This window comes from Rana temporaria, chromosome 6 (genome assembly GCF_905171775.1).
Source record: "Rana temporaria chromosome 6, aRanTem1.1, whole genome shotgun sequence".
Classification (NCBI taxonomy): domain Eukaryota; kingdom Metazoa; phylum Chordata; class Amphibia; order Anura; family Ranidae; genus Rana; species Rana temporaria.
The window spans coordinates 111,251,836-111,279,673 of record NC_053494.1 but is presented as its reverse complement, the minus strand read 5'-3'; the positions used below and the strand labels follow the sequence as shown (position 1 = coordinate 111,279,673).

Here is a 27,838-nt window from a genome sequence, read left to right as displayed (position 1 = left end):
ACACTTAGTACTGCCTAGTGGCTTTGTCTCCCTGCAAATCTATGGGTGGTCATATATGTCCTGATAATGGAAATTTCCCAGGATCTTTTACAATGTTCTCAAAGTCCCTCTGCAAATCAGGGTGGTCTCTATCACACATATTTTACATTTGTTGAAAACCTCCATGTGGGTTGGAATCCAGAAAGCAAAGAATGCAAAGTACAGCATGTGCCTAAGGCCCCTTTTCCACTGGGGCAGTATGTGCGGTGGCGGTATAGCGCCGCTATTTTTAGCGGTGCTATACCGTCGGAATTGCGGCAGTATTCAGCTGCTAGCGGTGCAGTATTAACCCCCGCTAGCGGCCGAAAGAGCGTTAATACCACCTGCAATGCGCCTCTGCAGAGGCGCATTGCCAGCGGTATTACAGCGGTGTCCCATTGTTTTCAATGGGAAGGAGCGGTGAAGGAGCGGTATACACACCGCTCCTCTCACCGCTCCAAAGATGCTAGCAGGAGATTTTTTTTTCTCCCGCCAGCGCATCGCCTCAGCGTGAATGAGAATGTTGGGGCACAAGTATTTCAGCCGTTATTTATGTGCTATTTTTAGCGCTAAAACACCTAAAATACGCCTCAGTGTGAAAGGGGCCTTATAGTGTATTCATGGATTATTAGGAAGATATTAGGAAGATAAAAAAACAATATTTTCCCTAGGTGGCTGGGATTTTATTTTAGTAGTTGTCATTCAGGGAGACTGCCTGATTGCAATGAAATGCAGTTAGCCACTAGAGCAGACATGTTATACTTAAACAATGGGCTGAGTTGAGGGAAATTAATTTTCAATATATCTATTGAGTGCCACATCTACTTGATGTTACCAACTTAAAAAAAAAAAAAAAAAAACAGGCACAAAAAATATTTGAAACACTCCCACTCGCTGTATGTTTATAAACATTCTCGGGCAGGAAGAGTCATATCTTGCTGTAGCAATGATCAAGATATCATCCTCTTTTAGGGCCGGATACGTTCACCGGAATCCAGCTCTAGGCAGACAGTGAGGCCGAGTACTCACGAGCAGACATGTCCGATGAAACCGGTCCGCGGACCGTTTTCATCGGACATGTCTGCCCGGGGACTGCCCGGGGACTTCTGTTCGATGGCCGTACACACCATCGAACAGAGGTCCGCGCATAAACAATACGCTGGGCGTGTCCGCGGTGTCGCCGCGACAATGACGCGGCGACGTAGGCAGCCTGCCTTTAAAAGGCTTCCACGCATGCGTCAAAGTCATTCGACGCATGCGAGGGATGGTGGGCGGCAGGACATGGAAGGTAGGTCTGTACAGACGACCGTACATGTCCGGGCGGACAGGTTTCCAGCGGACTGTTTTAAAGCAAGTCCAGGAAACAGTTGTCCGCTGGAAACCTGTCCGATCCGCCCGAAAATGGTCCGCTCGGGCCTACACACGGCCAAACATGTCTGCTGAAACTGGTCCGTGGACCAGTTTCAGCAGACATGTTTGGTCGTGAGTACGGGGCCTAAGAGGAATGCATGTTGTTCCTCCCACTGAGTGACATCAAAAACAGGAGTCGATGAGGATTTTGTCACTTCCTGTTTTGGGTTCTTTGTTTACCTGGCTGTTACTAACCAGGGAAGCAGCCGATCAGACCGATCTGTGTCTGATCGGCTGCATTGGATATAGACCCCAGAATAGATCCAAGATCCCTCCATAAAGAGGACCTGTCACGGCCCATTCTATTACAAGGGATTTTGTTCATCCCTTGTAATAACAATAAAGTTGATAAAAAAAAAGTTCAAATTACATTGTTAAAAAAAAAGTTAATAAAAAAACAAACAAATTTAAAGTGCCCCCGTTTCCCCCTGTTCACGTGTAAATGTGAACGCGCATGTAGGTCCGCATGCATATTTTAACACATGTGAGGTATCACCTCAAACATCAGAGCAAGAGCAATAATTTTAGTGCCAGACCACCTGTGTAACTCTAAACTGCTAACTTGTAAAGGCTTTTAAAGTGTTGTCTATGGATATTTTAAGGTACCGTAATTTGCCACTGTTCCACAATTTTAAAGCATGACATGTTTGGTACTTTTCTACTCAGCATAGCATCATCTTTTTTATCCTACCAAACCACTGGGTACTGTATTGTGTTTTGTGCATTTAAATCCATTACAGTGTATTTTTTCCCCCCAAAAAAACGCTGTCCAAATATCATGTGACATAAAAACTCTGAGTGGCTATGGCCAGCATTCTAATATGGGCAGAATGACTAATTAAATGGAGTCTGTTTGTTAGCTAGTAGTCTCTCTCCAATAAAATGCCACTGGTTACCATGGCAATAGAGTAAATATACTGAGTAGCTTTAAATGAGGGGTATGAACACCAACAAAATGGAGCCTTATTATCTGTTTATTACTTTATCTCCAACAAAATGCCACTGGTATCCTAGTAACCTAATGTACACATAGTCAGGTATTGTAGCTGAATTTTTAAGAAAATGGTGCTGGTATCTTAGCATCTCAGTGTACATTTATAGCTGGATTCAGAGACAGTTACGCCGGCGTATCAGTAGATACGCCGTCGTAACTCTGAATCTACGCCGTCGTAAATTTAAGCGTATTCTGGAAACCAGATACGCTTAAATTAGGCTAAGATACGAGCGGCGTAAGTCTACTACGCCGTCGTATCTTATGGTGCATATTTACGCTGGCCGCTAGGTGGCGCTTCCATTGAGTTTGGCGTAGAATATGCAAATGAGCTAGATACGCCGATTCAGAAACGTACGTTACGTTACGTTGTTTACGTAAGGATTTTTCCGGCGTAAAGTTAGTCGAACAAATAGCTGGCCTAGCCAATGTTAAGTATGGCCATTGTTCCCGCGTCAAAATTTGACGTCGTTTGCGTAAGTCGTCCGTGAATGGGGCTGGACGTAATTTACGTTCACGTCGAAACCAATACGTCCTTGCAGCGTACTTTGGAGCAATGCACACTGGGATATGTCCACGGACGGCGCATGCGCCGTTCCTTAAAAACGTCAATCATGTTGGGTCACCAGTTATTAACATAAAACACGCCCCCCTGTTCCACATTTGAATTAGGCGCGCTTAGGCTGGCCCATTTACGCTACACCGCCGTAACTTAGGAGGCAAGTGCTTTGTGAATACAGCACTTGCCTCTCTGACTTACGGCGGCGTATCGTAAATACGATACGCTACTCCGACTCACTAATACGCCGCCGTACCTGAATCCAGCTATAAGTCTGGTATTTAAGCATTAACCGCTTAAGGACTGCCGCACGCAGATTTATGTCAACAGAATGCCACGGACAGGCAAATGGGCGTACATGTCGGCGCGCTCATAACCCCCCCAAGCTCCGTGACCGTGCCCGTGGGACTCGCGGACTCGATGTCCGCCGGTGTCCCGTGATCGTGTCATGGAGCTGAAGAACGGGGAGATGTCAGTGTAAACACAACATCTCCCTGTTCTTTCTAGTGATCGAATGCTCCCTCTCATCAGGAGCAGCGATCAGGAACGTGTCACTTGTAGCCACGCCCCCTAACAGTTAGAATTACTCCCTGGACTTAACCCCTTCAGTGCCCCCGACAGGTTAATCCCTTCAATGCCAGTGCCATTTTTTTTACAGTAATCAGTGCATTTTTATAGCACTGATCGCTGTAAAAACTACAATGGTCCCAAAATGGTGTCAAAAGTGTCCGATGTGTCCGCCATAATGTCGCAGTCACGCTGATCACCGCCATTACTAGTAAAAAAAAATTATTAATAAAAATGCCATAAAACTATCCCCTATTTTGTAGATGATATTACTTTTGTGCAAACCAATCAATAAGCGCTTATTGCGATTTTTTTTACCAAAAATATGTAGAAGAATACATTTTGGCCTAAACTGAGGAAAAAAATTGTTTTTTTATATATTTTTGAGGGATATTTTTTTTATAGTAAAAAATATAGTTTTTTTTTCAAAATTGTCGCTCTATTTTTGTTTATAGCGCAAAAAATAAAAACCGCAGAGGTGATCCAATACCTCCAAACGAAAACTCTATTTGTAGGAAAAAAAGGATGTAAATTTTGTTTGGGAGCCACGCAATTGTCAGTAGAAGAGACGCAGTGCCGAATCGCAAAACGTGGCATGGTCTTTGGCCAGCAAATGGTCCAGGGCTTAAGTGGTTAAGAAGTCACATGACTGGTAATGAATGGCGTTGGATGCAAAATCTGTGAGGTCATCACGCCAGACAAGAAGCGATGCCCTATAGTGTGGTATAATATGTGGCTGGTATCCTGAATTCCTAAGGGGGGCAATGCTAGCAAGCAAGCTATATATCTATGTGCACATATTTAAGTGCAGATTAAAATTTGAGTGTTTATTGGTACTTTTATTTTTATTTTTTCAATTTCTTTATTTTTCAAAATAAATTTTCCTCTTCAATTGTACAAAACATGGGAAATAGCAATCATCTTAACAAATATAAGTAAATAGATCCAAATACATTCCAAAGAATTTAGCATAATACAATCTCTCTATTCACTCCTCTCAAGAGAGGAAGAGAAGAAAGAAAGAAAAGGAAAAAGAATCAAAACAAGAAGGAACCAAACGATCACATTCCTACAATTGGGGTCTTTCCATCTCCCTTATTTAATTCCCATCCTCCCACTTGCCGAGTTGAAGGCATGGCTAATTGATTCCCAAAATTAATACATAAACAAAGGGGGGGGGAGGGCACTGTAAGGGATAGCATTTGATAAACAAACAACAATTTCAAATTTGAAGTTTATTGGTACTTTTAATACATTTTGAAGCTTTTTCAATGTGGAGAAAACTATATTATGGTCTATCTATTATTGTTTTTTAAGCAGCCATGCTGAGACTGGTGATTCCATTAGGAGTACTGGTATCTGCGGAGGAGTGTTGAAGGATTTGGAGACTGTATAGCCATTGAATAAGACTCTGGGAAGGGGAAGATCCTGTGGTGTTCTTGAAGTTGGGGTTCACTGTGGATGCATGTGTCATCAGATATCTTTATCAGACTATTTAATACAATACATCTTTGACTGTTAAATTACACAGAGGACTTTTCAGTTTGAGGGGTTCCCACCGCTATTGCACTATTGTTGTATATTTACTATTGGTTAAAGCTTTCATGTTTAGAGGTTTTCATCACAGTTATACATGATATGGTATATAGGGTATTCCACCATTATTGCACGAATACTGTGTACATTAACAATGTGTTATTAAATTAAATGTGAAATTAAAATGTTATGTTTATTCGTTTTTATCACTGTTATATTGTGAGTATTATATGGGTAGAATACTCCTTGCAATGTGGGATTATCAATAACAATTATTCATGTTTTATTGTGGCATTAAGGATTCATATTACGTTCACTTTATATTAGGGGGTTCCACCATAATTTACGAATCACTCGTTGGAGAGGTAGCGCTCCACTTTTGGTTTCTTGTGTCTACATTTGGCTTGTCTACATTTAGACCCTTGTCTACATTTAGACCCTTGTCTACATTTGGCTTCTTTTTTTTTAAACATGGCCGCAGTGTCATTGCACTTTCTAAATACCTTTATACAGCTAGAAAAAATACAGTGCCCAGAGTTGGCCTTTAAAGCTGAAGCTTGATATGCCTATATTTTGCCTTCCCTGGTTACTTCCATTAATCCCAAGAGGAATGGATGTTCCTGGACAGACTAAAGTTTTCTTTTAGGCCGGGTACACACGGACAAACATGTATGGTGAAAGCGGTCCGTCGGACCGTTTTGACCATACATGTCTGCCAGAGGGCTTCTGTACGATGGTTGTACACACCATCGTACAGAAGTCCGCGCGTAAACAATACGCGGGGCGTGTCCGCGGTGTCGCCGCGTCGATGACGCGGTGTCGCCGCGACAATGACGCGGCGACGTGGGCGGCCCGCCTTTAAAATGCTTCCACGCATGCGTCGAAGTCATTCGACGCATGCGAGGCACGGCGGGCGGCTGGACATGTACGGTAGGTCTGTACTGACGACCGTACATGTCCGAGCGGGCTGAATTCCAGCGGGCTGTTTTAAAACAAGTCCAGGAATATTTGTCTGCTGGGAAAAGGCCCGGCGGGCAAATGTTTGCTGGAATTCGGCCCGCTCGCGCCCACACACGACCAAACATGTCTGCTGAAACTGGCCTGCGGGCCAGTTTCAGCAGACATGTTTGCTCGTGAGTATGGGGCCTAAGACCACCCTACTTATTGCCTACATGTGATTGAAAGAATGTAAATCCACTAAATAAAAAGAGAATGGCTATGGGCAGTCAGATTGGATATATGTAATACAGAAACTGTTGTAGTAAATGTGTAAACATTTCATCGATAATTTAAGATACTGTTTATGCTCACCAAAAATATGCTGTAGATGCCCTTTTCCTTATTACTTTGGCAATATTGATGAATTGTATTCTGTTTCAGTTTGCAAGACATATTAAAAAGTCAGAAGGCCAGAAAACTCCAAAGGTGGAACTTCAAATATCAATATACGGAGTCAAAATTCTTGAACCAAAAACAAAGGTATGTTATCGCATAAATCATGTCCCCCGGATACACAAATAAAGTTGTTTAGAAGTCACAGTGGTACCTTATTTTATGTGTTTAGTACGCTTAGTACAGTCATGTCCTTTTTGAACTCTACATGGCTGAGCCAATTTTCCTGTTTTTCACATGCACCAGCAATATACACATCACAGACTTGAAAATATGTTATAGACAAAATAAGTTAAAGTGGATGTAAACCCACTCTCATCCTTTCTAAACTACTGCCATAGTGCTGATCTATAAGGATATAGATGCCTCCTGCATGCATCCTTACCTGTCAAATGTCTCCCCTCTGTCTGTAATAAGAACTGAAAAACTGCAAATTCTGTGGGTGGATCTGTTGTCTGTAGCTCGTGGGTGGAGTTGTGATGTCTGTAGACTCCCCGCCCTCTTCTACACTCTCCTTGTCAACATGCATTTTTTCCTACCTATGTATTCCTTACACTAAATTCTGCTATGATCACTAACAACCAGTCAAAATCCAGAAAAAGTAGCCACATGACTTCAGAAAAGGAGTGGGGGTGGTAATTTAAAAATAATGCCTGTCTTCAGGTTAGTGCATGAGATATGTAAATCACCTGTCATTCACAGCAAGGGGGCGGAACGGACTAAGGTTTTTCTCTGTAAGTCCGTTTTATTTCACTGAACAACAAGAGGATTGCTCAGAGCTGGATTAACTCTGTGTGGCAAGAATGGGCACAGATAATAGGAAATCTTATACTCTGAATTGTGACAAAAAAAGTTTGGTTTACATCCACTTTAAAGTGATACTAAAGCTTTGTGGGTTTTAAAAAAAAAAAAATAACAAACATGTCATACTTAGCTCCGCTGTGCAGTTAGTTTTGCACAGTGTGGCCCCGATCCTCCTGTTCTGGGGTCTCGCAGCTCCTCTCCGTAATAGCTAACCCCCTCTGGGAAGCTCTCTCCCGAGGGGGTTACCTTGTGGGCGCGCTCCTGTGTCATACACTCGGCGTACATAGCATCATTGAATTTGATTGACAGCAGCGGGAGCCAATGGCTGCACTGCTATCAATCTATCCAATCAACACCGAGAGTCAGTGGGGAAGGGGACGCAGGGGACGTGCACAGCAGGTGAAGGGCTCAGGTAGGTAAAACGGGGGGCTGGGGGTCCGTGTTTGCCAGGTGTTTTTTCACCTTAATGCATAGGATGCATTAAGGTGAAAAAACACGAACCTTTACAACCCATTTAAATTTGTGCACTATTTCTACAATAGTAATGTTCATCAGAGCTCTATTTTTTAAAAGAGAAAAAATACAATTAAATATATTTATATGCATAAGGTTATTACATTCTAAATTGTAACCAAATCTAAGGCCTTTTGCACATGATACTCCTGTTTGAGCATTTATTTTTTCATACTTTTTTCTTGTACTTGCAGGTATTTACGGGCATTTTAGCGCACACCCGCACATTTTTCACGCAAATGTTCTAAAATGTATTCTCGCGTTCTCATTCTGCATAATATGTAAATCCCTTTTTGTGCTTATTTGTGTGCATTCGCTCATATTTGCGAGCATGAGGCATAAATTACTGACCAAAAAAGCTGATTTTTCAATTCTTTTTTTACTGAAGAATGTATGGCGCTTGTTTACGTGCCTGTGTGCATAAGTACATTACAATGAATGGACTGTACTTTAGCTCAGTAAAAAAAAAAAAGCTGTACTGAGCAAAGATTAATCTTTGTCAGTTTTTTAAAAACATACAGCGGGACTTAAAAATCTGCATACCTATTAAATATGTTATTTACTGTAGACTTCAAATTAATTCAAAACCATGCCGGGTAAAACAACAAATTAACTGCTGTCCTTACCCATTTCCTTTCTCCCTCCTGTTGCTCCTCTTGGCATATGGGGGAAAGAGCACTATATAGTACTCCCAGGTTTTGGAAATATTTGAGTCACTCCATTGCTCATGCGACAGCACCAGATCTTGAATGTGGAGATTGGGCACTCGGGCATCCAGCACTGTCACTTAAAGTGTAAGTAAACCCCCCTATTGTTTTCAGCCAAGGAAGCTGCCATCTTTGCCTCTGTTTAATCTACAACTGCCATGATGCTGCACATGTGATCAGTTTAGACACCAGCCATTGGATGGCTTGACAGTTTGGTTGAGGGCACAACCAATGGTAGTGTTACATTTTCGGCATGTGCCGGAAATCAAACTGTTTTATGGATGGGTTTACTTCCGTTTTAAGGACAGGGAGGGAATCCTCATTTCTGCACCAAGTTGCGTTTGTAATGAATAAATGATGCAGAATATCTCCCCCACTTTGTTCCATAGTTAAACTTGAATAATACCCAGAGCAACAACTTTATAAGCACACATCTGTTATACAGATTCCTGTAGGTCACTGGATCATATAATCTACTCTGTACTGCGTATGTTTACCTATAGATTTTTTTATCTTAAAGCAAAAGTAAAGGGAGCTATGATCACCTTTCCTCTACCATTCCCTCGCCTAGGCCAGCATCATGTTCTGTATGCTGGTTTTCCGGCCTTCTTCATTGGACTGTGCGGAATGTTGTCACTCATGTGCATGCACAGAAGATAGTCATCCTGGCATACAGGGATTGGGCCAATGCCATAAGCTGAGCTGTGCTCTGCAATACAGAGCCTGACTGTGAGGTCATTTATCATTTTACAGTTTTGCTAACAAATTGATCATTTGGAATGTTGCTTCTGGGAGTATACATATACAGAATATAGATTCTTAAATCTAGAAATTCTAAACATCTTTAGGTTGTAGTTATAGGCTCTCTGTTTTTATTTTTATTTTTTAAGTTTGAGTGCTAAACTGCTATATAGCATGGAATGGATTAACTTACTTCCTGCTGCGGCTATAGTCTTACACAGTGCTGTTTGCATAAAAAAGTTTCCAGCAGGCCCTGGTTTGATGTGTTGTGCATTCAGAGATGGTATTCTGCATACCTTGCTTGTAACAAGTGGTTATTTGTGAGTTAAAGTGATTGTAAAGGCTCATTTTTTTTGTTTTTAAATAACAAACATATTATACTTACCTCCTCTGTGCAGGTAGTTTTGCTCAGAGCAGCCTGGATCCTCCTCTTCTCAGGTCTCTCTTCACTGCTGATAGCCCCTCCCTCCTTTGAGTGCCCCTCAGCTAGCAGCCTACTACAGGAGGCACCCAAACCGAGTCAGAGCTCTGTGCTTTCATTCAGACACAGAACCCTGACCTGGCCTCGCCACCTCTCTCCCCTGAATAACTGACTGACTTTGATTGACAGCCGCGAGAACCAATGGTGCCGCTGCTCTGTCTCTACCAATCAGGAGAAATGCTCAAAATGGCTGAGGGGATCGTGGACATCACTGGAGAGAGAAAGGGCTCAGGTAGGTAATTAGAGGGGTGATTGGGGGGCTGATACACACAAATGTTTTTTTATCTTAATGCATTGAATGCAGTTTTTGAAATATTTAAACCAGTCTGTCTGGCACCAACAACCATACCATGTTCAAATTCACCTAAATCCCCTTTCTTCCCCATTCTGATGCTCGGTTTGAACTTAAGCAAGTCATCTTCACCATGTCGAGATGCTTAAATGCATCGAGTTGCTGCCATGTGATTGGTGCTTAGCAATTTGTGTTACCAAGTAATTGAACAGGTGTACCTAATATAGTGACCGGTGAGTGTGCAGTATATATAGTCAATGGACGAGGTTTACTAAAACTGTTTCACGCAGAATTTGGTGCCGCTGTGAATGGTAGCCAATCAGCTTTTAACTTCAGCTTGTTCAATTAAGCTTTGGCAATAAAACCTGAAAGTCGATTGGTTTCTATGCAGAACTGTACCAGATTTTGCACGTTCCAGTTTCCCTAAATAACCCCCAATGTGTTTTTAATAGTTATATTATATATTTACGTCATATGATCAGGGGCAGAGGCAATCAGTCAAAGCCATTGCCTCACACAGAGGCATTTATTATGTTAAAACAGATTTTAATGGGAATACTGACTGTCACTTAAAAAAAAAGCTGCTACCAGGGTTTCAGCAAGTTCAGCACTAATGGATGCTTGTTGAAAGACTGCTAAGAGTTTTTTGTATCTCTTCTGTGCAGTATGTGTATATTAACATTCCCCAGTATTGTGCCCTTTTCTGGGATACATTATTAAATATATTTTCTTTGAAAGCCAGCAGCTGATACTTTGCACAGTGATTGGCTCTCAACTCCAGCTGTTACTGACAGCTGTGATCAGCACTAACAATGGAGATCCAGACAGAGTGGTTGCCAATCACTTGACCACTGTCAGCTATGGTGATCATCTGTAAACCTTATTGGTAAAATAAATCTTCAGCCTGCAGATGGCATGGTTCATCTGTTTAATACGGTACTGTAACTGTTATATACAATTACAGTATTATAAAACAAATACAGTTTGAGTATGAAAAAAAAAAGGAAATTAACCCCTTCATGATAAAAGTAAAATAAATCTTTACTCTTGAAAACAGTTTTGCAACTTTGGCATATGTTAGTAGTACAACTGTGCAAATCGTTGCAATAACTTATTGTATCCAGGTGTTTTTTTTTTTTTTTTTTAAGATATATGGGTGTAAATGGTAATGAATACCCTTGATTTTATTTTAATTGTCAAAGAAAAACATACCCAAAATAGTAAACTAAAATATTTTTTATAAATATAGCTGTACATTTCTTGCCATTAACATGAACTACCATGAAAGAACAACCAAAAACAAATTTTCTTACTCTTGACAATCTCAATGATACAACATATTTGTATGCTGCTTGTATGATAATCAGTATTTCACTTTTTATCCTACTTTTTTTTTTTTTTTTTTTTTTTTTTTTAAGTGTATTTTTGTGCGTGTACTCGAGAGAGGAGCCGGACTGCAGGAGTTGGGAGTAGGCAGGCCTCCCCCAGAGGCAATCTGCCACCTTTCTCCATGCCCCGGGTGGCAATGGCGGGTGTGTGAGGGGGTCCTCCCACACAGCCCGCCCTACCTGCTCCGCTTTGAAGCCCAACGGGGCAGAGGGACTCCCTATAAGGGAGTGAGAGGATTAGCCCGCTCAACCAGCCCCGTTAGTCCTTCGCCTCTCTTTTAGAGACCGCGTGGTCAATGTGAGTGTGTTAACCCAATTTAGAGTGCGTGTGTAGGTGTGGTGGTTTTTGGGGGGGGGGGGGGGGGCGTACTAAGCGCAGGCTTACCTCGCATAGCACACCCACCGGGAGCCGGGCTGAGACCACCAAACTCAATTCACATGTAGCCGAGACCGGGATCCGAACCTCTAGCTGCAGAGGTGAATGGCTTGTCAGCGCAGTGCCAATCGCGTTGAGCCACCACAGCTCCACTTTTATCCTACTTAAAACACACTGACACTAATACTAAACTAAAAAACACCTTTTTTATCCTACTAAGAACACACAGATCTTTTGACCTTAACCCTGACCCTAGCCCTGACATTGACATAGATAGCCCCATATGCACCCGTAAGGAAGAAGACCTCCTTCAGTGAGGCTACATACAGTATCTCACAAAAGTGAGTACATACCTCACATTTTTTCAAATAGTTTATTATATCTTTTCATGTGACAACATTGAAGAAAGTGAGCGTACACCTTGTATAACAGTGTAAATGTGCTGCCCCTCAAAATAACGCAACACACAGCCATTAATGGCTAAACCGCTGGCAACAAAAATAAGGACACCCCTAAGTGAAAATGTCCAAATTGGCCCAATTAGCCATTTTCCCTCCCCGGTGTCATGTGACTTGTTAGTGTTACAAGGTCTCAGGTGTGAATGGGGAGCAGCTGTGTTAAACTTTGAGTTATCGCTCTCACTCTCTCATACTGGTCACTGGAAGTTCAACATGGCACCTCATGGCAAAGAACTCTCTAAAGATCTGAAAAAAGAATGGTTGCTCTACATAAAGATGGCTTAGGTTATAAGAATAATGCCAAGACCCTGAACCTGAGCTGTAGCATGGAGGCCAAGACCATACAGTGGTTTAACAGGACAGGTTCCACTCAAAACAGTCCTCGCCATGGTCGACAAAAGAAGTTGAGTGTACATGCTCAGCGTCATATCCAGAGGTTGTCTTCGGGAAATTGACATATACGTACTGCCAGCATTGCTGCAGAGGTTGAAGGGGTGGGGGGGGGTCAGCCTGTCAGTGTTCAGACCATACGCCACACACTGCATCAAATTGGTCTGTATGGCTGTCGTCCCAGAAGGAAGCCTCTTCTTAAGATAATGCACAAGAAAGCCAGCAAACAGTTTGCTGAAGACAAGCATACTAGAAAAATATATTACTAGAACCATGTCCTGTGGTCTGATGAAACCAAGATAAACTTATTTAGTTCGGATGGTGTCAAGCGTGTGTGGCGGCAACCAGTTGAGGAGTACAAAGACAAGTGTGTCTTGCCTACAGTCAAGCATGGTGGTGGAAGTGTCATTTTCTGGGGCTGCATGAGTGCTGCCGGCACTGGGGAGCTACAGTTCATTGAGGGAACCATGAAGGCCAACATGTACTGTGACATATTGAAAGCAAAGCATGATGCCCTCCCTTTGGAGAGTGGGCTGCAGGGCAGTATTCCAACATGATAACAAACATACCTCCAAGATGACCACTGCCTTGCTAAAGAAGCTGAGGGTAAAGGTCATGGACTGGCCAAGTATGTCTCCAGACCTAAACCCTGTTGAGCATCTGTGGGGGCATCCTCAAACGGAATGTGGAGGAGCGTAAGGTCTCTAACATCCACCAGCTCTGTGATGTCATCATGGAGGAGTGGAAGAGGACTCCAGTGGCAACCTGTGAAGCTCTGGTGAACACCATGCCCAAGAGGGTTAAGGCAGTGCTGGAAAATAATGGTGGCCACACAAAATATTGACACTTTGGGCCCAATTTGGAAATTTTCACTTAGGGGTAAACTCACGTTTGTTGCCAGCGATTTAGACATGAATGGCTGTGTGTTGAGTTATTTTGAGGGGATAGCAAATTTACACTGTTTAACAAGCTGTACACTCATTAATTTACATTGTAGCAAAGTGTCATTTCTTCAGTGTTGTCACATGAAAAGATAGAATAAAATATTTTCAAAAATGTGAGGGGTGTACTCACTTTTGTGAAATACTGTATGTGTGTACATTTGATGGGAGCAGTGTACATTAACGACCACAAACCGGGGCTGTAGAGTGCTTCAAAGGCTTCATGAAATTTGCTTGAAGCTAGCTAAAAGCTTCAAAGAATCTGTACACACTGCTCTTCACTCAAGCATTATAGTTTGATGCCAAGGTCTTAGACATATTTTTAAAGGTATCACCTGGTGACCAGAGAGGTTTGCAGACATGTGCATTTGCCAGGAGATAGAAAATGTTTTTATTTTTTTTTGTATGTGTTAAAGCTGTGCAAATAAAAGTACTGCCAGCATTCCAATCTGGGTACCTGTCAAGGCAGGTGAAGTAACATGTGTTCACCCAGAGTGAAATGTCTGTTACCTTGTATGGGATTTCTTTCCTGAGTCTGCTAACACTATTTACTTGTAATATATTCACCTCTTTAATCACCAGATGCTGCTTGACCTGTGTTTGCTTTAAGTGGTCTGCAGTAAAAATCTAACATCAAACAGCATGTGTCTGAGAAGGAGTCTGCCTGCCATCTCCTTATGTGACCCTATTACATATGCTTTGTACAGAACACACCCTTGTTTTTTTTCCCATTTGCTTCTGTACTATTTACTGCTGCTGTAAATTGACAAAAACGGTGTTTTAGCAATGCCCTTACCAAAAGACATGTTCCTTATCATATTTAATTGTACACCTATTTAGATAATTGTTGATGCCAAAAGAAGTCACATGAAATCTTTTTTTTTGTTTTTTTCTCCAAAAAGGATGTTTATTGAATAATATGGCAAAAAAAAAACATGGTTACATACATCATGTCTGTTACGTTACTTTTTGTTTTTTGTACATCCATATAAAACAACTCAAAATAGTAAAATAATAAAGAACACCAAAGATAAAACAACAAAAAACCTTCTGGAATGCTACGTTCTCCTCCCACTAAACCATCACATTATGCATTAGTACAATTCAAGAGTAATAGCATGCTCTCACACTCCGTGACCCGCCCCAGTATAGTACAGGGTCCAATCCCCTGGCCCTTTCCTCCTCCCCCTTTCACGGTATGCTAATGATCCGGTCTCGAATCTTCACCTCCGGCCTTTTTTTTTGTTTTTTTTAATCAAATAAAAAAATAAAAATGTATCAGAACACCATAAAAGTAAATTGTGGGAAAATCCGTGAATCTATGCATACACTATATTTACCCCATACATTATGGTCACTCAATAGTAGTAGAGCTGTTTTTTAGAAGCTTGGTCATCTCTACTTGTAGATCCCAAGTATTTCAGAGGTTTGAACCGTAGTTTTAATTACAAATACACAGTTTTTTTTATTTAAAGTAGAGGTTCCCCCTAAAAAAAAATTCTAACAATACATTCAGAAGACTGATTACACTGCGGGTATGCTGTTTTTTTTTCGTACATACCTCGTTATCGCCGTTTCATCCCACGGCTTCCGGCTTGTCTGGGCCGAACGCCCTCCTTGGACACCGTTGTGGATATGACTCCTTCTGATGATGTTCCAGGTAGAATTCAAAGGTATGCTGGTATAGATAGCCACAGGAATCTTCAATGGGATGGTATGGGGGAATGCTCCAAAGATCTCCAATTCAAAAGGAGAGAGAAAAAAAGAGCTAACACCTCCTCATGGTGTAAAAACGTTTTAATTTAAAAACATAAAGGCAAAAACAAAAATTATTGCAAAATTATTGCACTTCAAAGGTATCCAAAACAGGAACTCTCTCCTTTTGAATTGGAGATCTTTGGAGCATTCCCCCATACCATCCCATTGAAGATTCCTGTGGCTATCTATACCAGCATACCTTTGAATTCTACCTGGAACATCATCAGAAGGAGTCATATCCACAACGGTGTCCAAGGAGGGCGTTCGGCCCAGACAAGCCTTTGGGATCCACCCACCGTATGATGAGCTGTGGGTCAACATCAGCTGGTAAGAGTATTTTAACCTTACTTATATGCCAAGGAATATCCGCCAGGAGATGTGATGTGTCTGACAGAGGGGAAAATGTACCTTGATACATCCATGAGAATTTAAAGACCATCCTCATACACATATGGGACTAGACTTTCTATATATCTGTTCCAGCACAGATTCACTTGCTTCTTGATTAAAATATTTTTTTTCACTCCATTGTATTGATTCACAGCATTTTCATTCATATAATAATTTTGGTAATATATGATTTTTTTGCACAGGGTTTAATATCTACACTTGGGATTGGATGTGAGATCCATCCCATTAGGTGATTGTATCACACTTGTGAACCACCCTGACAGGTGGATTACTCATTACTTTAATCTTTTTGGCGCTGCATTTTTTCTTTTTCATTCTATATCTTTTATCCATTGGTGTGTTGGCCGCCTTAATTATTAGTCACAGAGATTTCTATATTTCTATATTTATCGCCATTCGCTATTGTTAGAGTTTAGCGCAATATATTATATACTTTAATTTCTGAATGTATTGTTAGAATTTTTTTTTAGGGGGAACCTCCACTTTAAGCTCTATAGCCTCTATTTGGAAATCGCTGGTATCACAGACTGTCAACTTTATCATGATACTAATAAAGATGAAAAATAGAGGCCACTATTTCCTAAGACAACTTTAAAAAAGCCATAAATGTTCAATGTTCTGCCTACTTGAATATCATAATCCTATTTAAATATGTTAATATGTTAGGTTGCTTTTTGTAATTTTCCAGCACATTACCTAGGCAAAATAACCGTAAAACACGAAATAGCTAGAATACTAACTGTTAACTGAGCCAAGGCATTATTCAATGTGCTGAAAATCAATGTGCGATGATCATCATCTTTATAGCCTTGTTTAGATAAAAAACGTGCCAGAACTGCACTATGCATTTCTATTGCCTAAACATGTGAGTATTATTATATAATCTTATTTTGTAAATGCCAACCTAAGGGACATTGGACTGATCATACTTCAACGAGCTTAGGTGCGGCGTTCTTAAAACTTGCTTTTGCTGCAGTATGCGTGCAGTATGCAGTATGCTTGTGCGTACAATAAATGAGTCTTATGCCGCATACACACGATCCTTTTTCGGCATGAAAAAAACTAAGTTTTTTAAAAATGTCATTTAAAACGATCGTGTGTGGGCTTCACAGCATTTTTCGGGTTCTAAAAAACGACAAAAAAAAAATTCGAACATTCTCTTTTTTTTTCACGACATTTTAAACAATGTCATTTTTCGGGTTGTAAAAAATGGTCGTGTGTGGGCTTTAACGACGTGAAAATCCCGCGCATGCTCAGAAGCAAGTTATGAGACGGGAGCGCTCGTTCTGGTAAAACTACCGTTCGTAATGGAGTAAGCACATTAATCACGCTGTAACAGACAGAAAAGCGCAAATCGTCTTTTACTAACACAAAATCAGCAAAAGCAGCCCCAAGGGTGGCGTCATCCGCATAGAACTTCCCCTTTATAGTGGCGTCCTACGTGTTGTATGTCACCGCGCTTTGCTAGAGCATTTTATTTTTTACTATCGTGTGTAGGCAACGTCGTTTTAGTCATGAAGTTGAAAAAAAAATTGTTTTTTTCAAAGGCTGAAAAACGTTATTTTTTACAACCCAAAAAAAATGAACATGTGTACGCGGCATTACACTTTGTGGCCAATCCCATCTGATCATGACAGAAATGGCTGGTTGATGGACTGGGTCTAACATTTATACTTTTTAGGTCTAATGCCGCATACACGCAACCGTTTTTCATGACGAGAAAAATGCCATTTTCTTAATTGGTTGTGAAAAAACTGAAAATTGTTATTCTTACCTTCGGTAATTTTCCTTTCCTGGCCTGTCCTCACGTCAGCACATCATGGGTTAATCCCCTCCTCCGGTCCACCAGTACCACCTTCTTTTAGCTAATAAGTAGGGGGCCCCTCCTCCCAGTCCTTGTTCCACTAATTTGGCGGACGACAGACTATAGGGAGGGAAAGGCTGTGCTGACGTGAGGACAGGCCAGGAAAGGAAAATTACCGAAGGTAAGAATAACAATTTTCCGTTTTCCTGGCCAATCCTCCCGTCAGCACATCATGGGATTTAATTTAACACCCTAGGGCTGGAAAATGTATATAAGACTCGGACGACAACTATAAATGCTGCTTAAGTGAATCTTTCTTTATTTTGCCTGAAAAGGTGCCGATACCATGGCATTTCCGAAACTAGACGCCTTAGATGACGTCACGTCTAGATTTCTAATGCTTTGCGAAGGTCTAGCAGGAACTCCAACTGGCCGTCTTGCATATTTCCTCAACTGGTATTTTGGCAAATGCTGCCCAGGAGGCTGCCACCCCTCTGGTAGAGTGAGCTCTAGTTGCCTGAGGAGGCGTCAGCCCTTGTTTCTCGTACGTGAGCTTTCTTACTTTGGTGATCCAGGTCGAGATTATTTTTGTTGAAACGGCTTGTCCTTTTTAGGCCCAGATGGTAAGATGAAAAGGGAATCCGTTTTGCGCACTTGTTGAGAACGGTGCAGGTAAATTGAGAAAAGGTTGACCATGTCCAGAGGTCTGAGGTCCAGTTTTTCTTCCTGCCTAGGAGGTAATGTAAAGCTAGGTAGCACTGCCTCCCAGTTAAGGTGAAATTTTTGAAACTACCTTGGGCGTTGCTATTGGTGAAGGCCTCAGAATTACTTTGTCTGGAAGGATGATACAGTATGGTTCCTTACTGGACAGGGCCGCTAGCTCGGATACCCTTCTTGCCGATGTTACGGCGGTGAGAAAAAAACAGTTTAAGTGTTAGGAACCAGAATGGACAAGATTCTGCCGGTACAAAAGGATGCAGAAGTAGTGCTCTTAGCACTGTGCCTAAGACCCAGGCCGGAAATAGAGACTTCCTTGGAGGATTAATTTTCATGGTCGCCTTTAAGAATTGTTTTACCAGTGGTTCGTCTGCCAACCTGTATCCTGTAAAACATGACAAAGCTGAAATTTGTACCTTCAATGTACTATAGGCTAAGCCTTTGTTTAGAGCAGATTGCAAAAAGTCCAGTACTTGTACCACATTCGGATCCACCAAAGCGAAATTTTTCTGTAATGCAAAAGTTGTAAACTTTGCCCAAATCCTGTTGTAGGTGACATTGGTCGAGGCCTTTCTAGACTTTAACAGTGTTGAGATTACTTCCTTTGAAATGCCTTGTGCCTGGAGTCTGGTTGATTCAGCAGCCAGGCCGTCAGTTTGCAACCTGTTCGGGTTTGGGTGAACCCATTGGCACTGCCATAGGAGATCTCTCTTTAGCAGCAGACGCCATGTGTAGGAGTACGGCCAAAAGGGTAGAATTATTATTGTATGAACCTTTTCCCTCACAATCTTTAACAAAGTCCTCATTACTAGCGGCACCGGCGGAAAGATGTAAACTAGGGGAAAATCCCATGGAATGGAGAAGGCACCTTGGGTCAAGGCTTTGTTGCAACGGAACCTGGACACAAATTAGAGTGTCTTTGTATTGACTCGGGTCGCCATTAGATCCACTGAGGGTGTCCCCCACTCTGAAAAGATTGGTTCTAGGAACTTCTTGTTCAAGGCCCATTCGTTCTTGTCGGGGAACTCCCGACTCAGATGATCCACGATGGAATTCTGGCTGCCCGGAATGTAGGCTGCTGTTAGGGCTTCCAGATGTGCTTCGGCCCACACAAATATTTTGGTTGCCACCTGCAGAAGTGGCAAGCTCTTGGTTCCGCCCTGTCTGGCTATATATGCTACTGCTGTCTTGTTGTCTAACATTAGTTTAACTCGAGCTCCCTGTACCAGTTTCTCGAAGGCCTGCAGGGCCCTGTATGCTGCTTGCAGCTCCAAAAGGTTGGAGTGTCAGGATTCTGTCTTGCTCCAAACTCCTTGCACCTGCCTGCCGAGGCAGTGAGCACCCCAGCCCCGAAGACTGGCACCCGAAGTTATCGGAACCCAGTGCCCGGGGCTGAGGGGCATGCCCCGCGACAGGTTCTCTGACTTCCACCAAGCTAGGTTCTGTCGAATCCGGCTTGGTATGAGAATCCTCTGGTGAAGAGAGGTACCGTCCTATTGGTTCAGGAAGGTTGCCTGGAAGGCTCTTGTGTGGAATCTTGCCCAAGGAATGGTTGGGCTTGCTGCAGTAAACATCCCGAGTAGGGTCATACAATCTCTTGCCGTTAGCGATGTTGACTTCATCACGCTGCTGACGCAGGCTACCAATTCTGCCTTCTTTCGTTCGGGTAGGAGGACAAGGCCTCTGTTTGTATTGAAAAACAGTCCCAGATATTCCATCTGTTGTGAGGGAATCAATTGGCTCTTTTGCCTGTTGATGATCCGGCCAAATTTTGATAGGATTTCTAGAACCATCTCGCGTTGAGACGCCAGTTCTCCGCTCGAATGTGCTACTACCAGGATGTCGTCTAGGTAGTGAAATATTTTTATGCCTTTCAGGCGAATGACGGCAATAACGGCTAGTAAGATTTTGGAAAACACTCGCGGAGCTGTGCTGATGCCGAACGGCAGACACCTGAACTGGAAGTGATCTTCCCCTACCAAGAATCTTAGATATCTTTGGTGGCTCTTGTTGATTGGGACGTGCAAATATGCATCCGTTAGATCGACTGATATCAACCAGTCTCCTGGTTGCAACACAGAGATGATCGTAAATACAGACTCCATCTTGAACGTCTTGGGTTCTATGAAGTGGTTTAGAATTCTCAGGTCCAGAACTTGTCTGAGATCCCCCGATGCTTTGGGAACTAGAAAGATTGGAGAGTATACCCCTTTTCCTTGTTGGGATAGGGGCTCCGGCAAAATTGCATTCTTTTGCTGTAAGCCGTCTAAATATTCTTGTAAGCAGTTCCGTTTCATCTGATCTGTCGGTTATTTTGTGTGGACCACCGTATTGGGTGGTTTCTTCTGAAAGGATATTTTGGAACCGTATCTGACCGTCTTGCGGACCCACTGGTCCTTGACCTCTTCCGCCCATAATTTCTCCGAAGGACATTGACCTGGCGCCCACCTTTAACCCGTCAAAAAGATTTTTCGGGTTTTTTCGCGGTCTGTGCCGCTCTAGACTTTACCTTCCGCCGAAAAGAATCTTGTGGATTTTTCCAGTAGGGCCTTGTATATTCCCGTCCTGGCCTGTATGACCTGGCGTCATACGCCCTTTTGTAGTCTGGTTGGGCTGGCCGGGTGGCCTGCTGTGTCTTCCTAGGTCTCTGTGGCATTAGACCCGACTTTCCCCCTGTAGCTCGACTAATAGCTTCTTCTAGGGTCTTTCCGAACAGCACCTTGCCATTAAACGGAATATTGCAGAGACTCAGTTTTGAGGTGCTGTCTGCTCCCCAATGTCGCAACCAGAGGGCCCTCTTTGCCGTCACTGCAAAAGCCATGATTTTTGCGAGTAACTTTGTCAGGTCCATAGAGGCTTCCGCTATGAAATCGGTGGCAAGATCGAATTCCTCCATTGTCTGTATGACTGATTCTGACCCTGTATCTGCTTTTAGGGCTGCTTGGGTTCTCGTGGTCCAAACCTTGAGTGCTCTGGAGACTGAGGTTAGGGCAATAGCCGGGCGGCACGCTGCACCTGCAGCTGAGTAGACCTTTTTTAGGTCTGTGTCTGCACGTCTGTCCATTGGGTCTTACAATGGCAATGCGACCTGTCGGGCCAGGCGCTGTAAGGCCACATCTATGCCCAATGGGGAGTCCCAAAGGTCTGCTTCTGGGGTTTTAAAAGGGTACAACCTCGAGAAACGATTCTGTACGTTTGCCCTCTTTTCCGGCTTTTCCAGTTCCTTCTCGAACCATTCTCGGATTTCCGGCAAGAGGGAGAAAGTAACCCCTTGCCTTTTCCGGCTAGGAAAAAAATCCTTAAAATTATTTTTTTTTTCTTCAGCTTGGCTGAACATCTTGATCCCAGTCAATGGTGTCCCTCATGGCTGTGACAAATGATTCAATATATATTCTGAGGGCTCTTCAGAGTCCGATGAGCCTAGTGATAGCGTCTCCCGGGCAGGTGATTCATCGCCCACTGATTGATTGGCGCTACTAACTTTAGATCTTCTAGGTGTTTTGGTGGCTGCGGCTGACTGAATACCCTCTGCCACCTGTAGCCACGTCCTTAATGCAGCCGGTGCATAGAAGTTTGCCAGGTTCGGATGGTGCCGAACATGCCCAACAAAGACCATCGTCTGGGCGGGGTCTTGATGCATTGGATTTGCGTGCTGGACTAGAATGGGACTTATGCGTTGCCCGAGAGCCAGACGCTTGCGGAGATTTAACGGTGGCGGGACTTTTTTCTCCATTCCTGTCTTATCTTAGGGCTTCTGCTCCTAAAAAGACAACCAAGAAACACTACCTTTAGCTCTTGGTATTGCACTCTTTTACGTTGTGGCCCCCGTTGACCCCTCCTACCTGTCCGGTGACTTTGGTGCATCCTGAGGCTGTGGTGAGCTCATGCTGTGTAAAGAAGCAGGATACGCACATCCGGCGGTGTAGCAATTGATACCTAATTTTTTTTATTTTTATTTTTTTTATTTTTTTGCTGAAATGACTGTTTACAGGGTATAGAGACATACAAGTTAACTGATTCCTTTTAAAAATTATTAATAATAGATTAAATTCAATCATATAATGTGCCTCTAGTTTCACTTTCGGTTTCAAAGGTACATACATGAAGTTCCGGGTGAGAGGTGAGTCGGGAAGACACACAGAACAAAAACAAACAAATCCAGGGCAGGGTTTTGTTTTTAAAATGAATCTGATTGGTTCTGAGGAGTTTTAGACACACAGTAATGACAGCTTAGACCATCGTGAAAAGCTACTTCAAAGCAAAAACGAACAATAAGGACCTGAAAGCATAGTGCAGCGCTGACACAATCTCACACAATCCTCCTCAGCTGGAGGCTTACCTAGTGCTTCCTCTCCCAGACAGTGGCAGACCGCACTGAGCCTCCTGTCCTGGAGAGTCTTTTAAAGCCGATTTGGGCACGCCCACGGCGCGCCCCCGGCCCCGCCCCCCCTGTGAGGTCACCCGACTAACATAAAGTGAAGGAAGGAGGGGCGGCGCGCTCCTACGGAGCTCAGATCTGAGTAAGGAGAAGGAGCCAGCATGTCCTAGCAGAGGACAGGAGACACACCACAGTCTCTATGATCACAGTAAGCTTCCTATAAGCTAAAAACGCCCGCAGCTCATGCACCTGAGCATCCAGTGTCATAAAGGGGCATACCTTTATTACTTCTGGACCTTCCAACCCGAGGAGAGGCTCAACCTGGGTGGGGATGGTTCGGCAGGGGGGTTTTCTTTCTTCCTCTTCATTCGTAGCTTGATTGTCTGGAAGAGTCTTAGGTGGTCTGATCGTCTGACCAAAAAAAAGGAACAAGGACTGGGAGGAGGGGCCCCCTACTTATTAGCTAAAAGAAGGTGGTACTGGTGGACCGGAGGAGGGGATTAACCCATGATGTGCTGACGGGAGGACTGGCCAGGAAACGGTCATGTGTAGGCTCCAGAGCATTTTTCTCGACGAGTTTTTAAATCGTCGTTTTTCGCATCGTAAAAAACGGTTGTGTGTACGCTTTAACGAGGGGGGAAAAATGCGCATGCTCAGAAGCAAGTTATGAGACTGGGAAATAAGCATAAGCAGCCTAAAGGGTGGCGCCATTCGAATGGAACTTCCCCATTATAGTGCCGTTGTATGTGTTGTACGTCACTGCGCTTTGCTCAAGCATTTTTTTTCACAATCGTGTGTATGCAAGGCAGGCTTCAGAGGAATCACGTCGAGAAAACGGTTGTTTCTTTTAATGAATTGAATAACGGTTGTGTGTACGAAGCATAAAACCTGGAACTTACTGTAAATAAGTGTCAGAAAGGTGTCAGCATTCCTTTTTTCTATGCTTGTTTCAGATCAGTGAAGCAGAAAACTTTGAAGCATCAGCATGACAGCCAATAAACTAACATTTTCAAAAGGAGAGGTCAGGAATGGCATCTTCCATATTTCTATCCTGACAGATTGGTTTTAAGTGAAAGGTGATTCACAGGCCATTATGGCTTTGTATTCTAAGGCAAAACTGAAGGACCTGAAAAAAAAACAAGAAAATAGAAGGAAAATATACAAATGCCATGATTATGGTACCCCTAGTGTCAAATGAATCCAGAACCTCAGCACTGCATTTCAAGTGTGTTAACTACTATTCTAACCATTGTGGGCTGTACTGTAGAGAGCAGTACATTGGTTTGTGTTACAGTTGCATTTTAAAATCTAATTCACAGCATATGCTATAAGCAAGAAATTGACTACAGATACTCCTTGTTTAACGACGTACCTGTTTAACGACCACCTGTGACTTATGGCCAGCTCTCCCCACCCTAACGACCCGCTATACATCATTACAAAAAAATGGAGTAGCGCTGAATATAATGGAATGAAGGCCTTCAAAGGACAGAAGGCTGTGTGAAAAAACAATGTCAATCAAAATAGTGTGATATACATGAGTGAAGACAATTATTAATAGTCCAAGTGAAAATCAGGTTCGGAGCATGACACCCCAATGTGAATCAGGATAAGTGAAGTCTGGCTCCAATATAGGAAATACGACTTGCTGACCCTTACCACAAAGAAAGATCCTAGCGGACCTAGTCAAGCTGAATTCGCTGGGTATGCTGGAGTAGATCTTATCTGTATATACAATCCCTCCAGGGGTCACCAATCGATCAATGAAGCAACCAAAAAAAAAGAAAAACTCATATAGTGTAAATCCGTGTATGATGAACACATAAGTGCATCCCCCAGTGACTGGCAACAGACAGTGTGAACATGAACAAACCACCACCAGTACACACACTGACCCTTACCAGAGCCTATGATCCATCAGGATCAGTCAGAGCATAGGGGATAAACACAGTAGGCAGCGGTGGAACGTCTCAGCCAATGATGGAATGGGAGATGCAGCAGGTATGATATGTGAGAGGAGGAAAGAAAACTCACATAGCGTAATAACGTAAGAATATTTAATAAAAAAAGGTAGTAACACTTACAATTGGATAAAAAATAACAGCAGAGTATGAGAAAAGCCGGCCGGCGTGTCAGAACGGATCCTCAGATTGCGGTGACGTCAGCACGTCGCCTCCCAACGTTTCGTCTGCTCTAGACGTGGTCACGGGAATGAGGAGACGTTCTGCGTCACCGCATATAAACGTAGAGTGGGCGGAGAGTCAACTAGACAACAGTCTCTAAAGGTCGCCCGTCCGCCATCTTGCTTGAGGGCAGAAGTCAGGGAAAACCAACGTAGTTACAGCATATGGTCCCAAACTATTACAAAACAAATATCCAACAACGGAAACCTAAGACAATATCTTATCGAAGGAACCGTGGAGGGAACAATACTATACAAAGCTCAAAAAACGTAACTAATGAACAAAAAAAGAGGAAAATCAAAAAAAGTTAATATATATCCTCTGAGACTGGTGTCTACTTGGCTGACCCAATAACAACATCACATTCAAATACGATCCAAGGATATATAAAATTAGAAAGGATACATTATGAATCAGATTATTGACAAAAAGACATATATATATCCTCTAAACTGGTGCCTACTCAGCGGACCGAATAGCACCATCACAATTAATTATGGTCATTGATATTTATCACCAAAATAGTGCCATATATGTATTGACAAAACAGACATGGCACAAGCAAACATATAAGAATCAAAGGTTTGCCAATAATGACCTAGTTAAAAAAAACTGCAAAAATTATGCTGTATTAATAAAAAGCAAAGACGCATACTTGTATTGTTAAAAAATCTGTGAAATATTAAAAAATATATAAAAAACATATAAAAACATCTGAATAAAAATAACTAATAGAGGTAGATATCATGCACCTAAGCGTTATCAATAAAACAATTGACATCTACCTCTATGTTCATACCGTGAGGTTCATAACATTTTAATTGGTGAATCCACATCATCTCTGACTGTGAGATGTTCCTCACCAGGTCACTCCCTCTCCAGTGTGCCTGAAACTTTTCAATTCCCAAAAAAATTGTGCCCACGGGATCCTTGTTGTGAGCCAACAGATAGTGTTTGGACACAGAATGATTTGGGAAGCCACTATAAATGTTCGTGAGATGTTCATTCAAACGTATATGGAGGGGACGTTTGGTTCTTCCCACATATTGGAGTCCACATGGACATTGAAGTAGATAAACCACTCCCACGGTAGAGCAGGTAATAAATGTTTCAATTGGAAACCTTTTGTTTGAATGTCTAGATCCAAAGCTGATCGTTTTCTTAGAGATTTGGCGATTGACAGCACAAACATTGCATTTGCCACATTTGAAAAAACCCACCAGGCCAGATAAAAACATGGAAGGAATCCTGGGTGGATCCAAAACATTAGGTGCCAACTTATCTTTCAAGGATGTCGAACCCCTGAAGATAACCCGGGGCCTATCAGGTAGTATAGCACCCAAGATTTTGTCACTCTTAAGTACATGCCAGTGTTTACTAATGATGTGTTTAACACTGGCATGTTGGCAGCAATAATCAGTCACAAAAGGAGTTTTGTAGTTGCCCCCTTGGTCATCTCGGGGTTTAACACAGAGTAAATCCTCGCGGTTGGTTTTGGTCACCAAATCCAATGTGTCAATCAAAGAACTTCGATCATAACCCTTTTCAACAAAACGTTCTGGTAGAACCTTAGCCTGATCGAGGAAAACACTATGTTTACTGCAGTTCCTTTTCAAACGAAGGAATTGTCCTTTAGGCACAGCTCTAAGCCAAGTGACATGATGACAACTGTCACTTGGAATAAAGGCATTCCTGTCCGTGCTTTTAAAATAGGTTGCAGTGGTGAAACCATCACTATCTGCAGAAATGGTTAGATCCAAAAAATTAATTTTGTCCTTACTGGGCTCATATTTGAGTATAATCCCCCTATTGTTGGTATTGAGGAATGTCATAAAGGTAGATAGTTCATCCTCAGACCCTGTCCAAAGGAGGAGGATGTCATCTATGTACCGTGCCCATAACCGAATATGGGGCCTAGTACCAACACCGACGACATCCTCCTCCCATTTGGCCATAAATAAATTGGCCAAACTCGGGGCATATTTGGCCCCCATCGCCACTCCTTTATCCTGCCTGTAAAATTGGCCATCATGCCAAAAAAAGTTGTGGGACGCGGCATATTGCAATAACTCCATGATAAAGGAGATTTGAACAGTTGGAAGTCCTGAGTCCCTTTCGAGAAAAAATTAGACAGCTTCCAATCCCAGATCGTGTGGGATCACAGTATACAAGGAAGTGACGTCTGCCGTCACTAACCACAAATCTGGTGTAGGTTGAATATCCGACAACAAATTTATGACCTGTCTGGTGTCTTTTAAATAAGAAGGCATGTTCTTCACCAGAGGCTGAAGAAAAAAGTCAATATATTTGCCCACCCGGGACGTCACCGAGTCGATGCCACTGACTATAGGGCGTCCCGGGGGGCAAATAGGGTCTTTATGTATCTTCGGAAGATAATACATTATAGGCACCCGAGGAGCCTTAGGGACCAAGAATGCCTTCTCTTTTTTATTCAAAATGTTAAGACGGAAGCCTTTATTTACAATCTTGATAAGAGCTTTCTTATACCTGTCTCCCGGATTGAGGGGGAGGCGGGTATAAGTATCACCATCGTCAAGGATACGTCTCATTTCCAATAAGTAATCGTCTTTATTTAGGACTACAATACCACCCCCTTTATCCGCTGGGCGGATAACGAGATTCTTGTTGGCACATAAAGACTTAATACCCTCCTCTAAACTTAATTTACATCTTACTTTCTTAGTGTTAAGATTGTCAAGATCTTTAAGAGTCAGGTCTCTAAATACCTTAAGGGACGCCGGAAGTTGACCCGGGGGATTGTACGTGGAGGCATTAGCCAAACCTGAATGAACATAGTTGGAAGTCATGGTGGTAGAGGGATTAAAGGGGTTAGAGGATACATAACGCTGGATATTTAGTTTACGTATAAACTTATGGACATCCATATATGCTCTAAATTTATTAATATTTCTTGGAGGGGCATATTTCAATCCCTTATCAAGGACATATAATTCCGAACTAGACAAAGTATGGGAACTGAGGTTAAAAATACCGGCCCCTAT

At 42.5% G+C, this 27,838-nt stretch overlaps 1 protein-coding gene across 6 annotated transcripts in view; it reads left to right on the top strand.

The window, feature by feature from the left end:
- The window catches only part of GULP1 (GULP PTB domain containing engulfment adaptor 1), a 779,810-nt gene that overhangs the window by 530,822 nt on the left and 221,150 nt on the right, over window positions 1-27,838 (top strand). For all 6 annotated transcript variants that reach the window (XM_040357182.1, XM_040357181.1, XM_040357183.1 and 3 more), the window contains one exon: window positions 6,462-6,560. In XM_040357182.1, coding sequence (XP_040213116.1) covers window positions 6,462-6,560 — 99 coding nt within the window. The remainder of the gene's footprint in view (window positions 1-6,461; window positions 6,561-27,838) is intronic.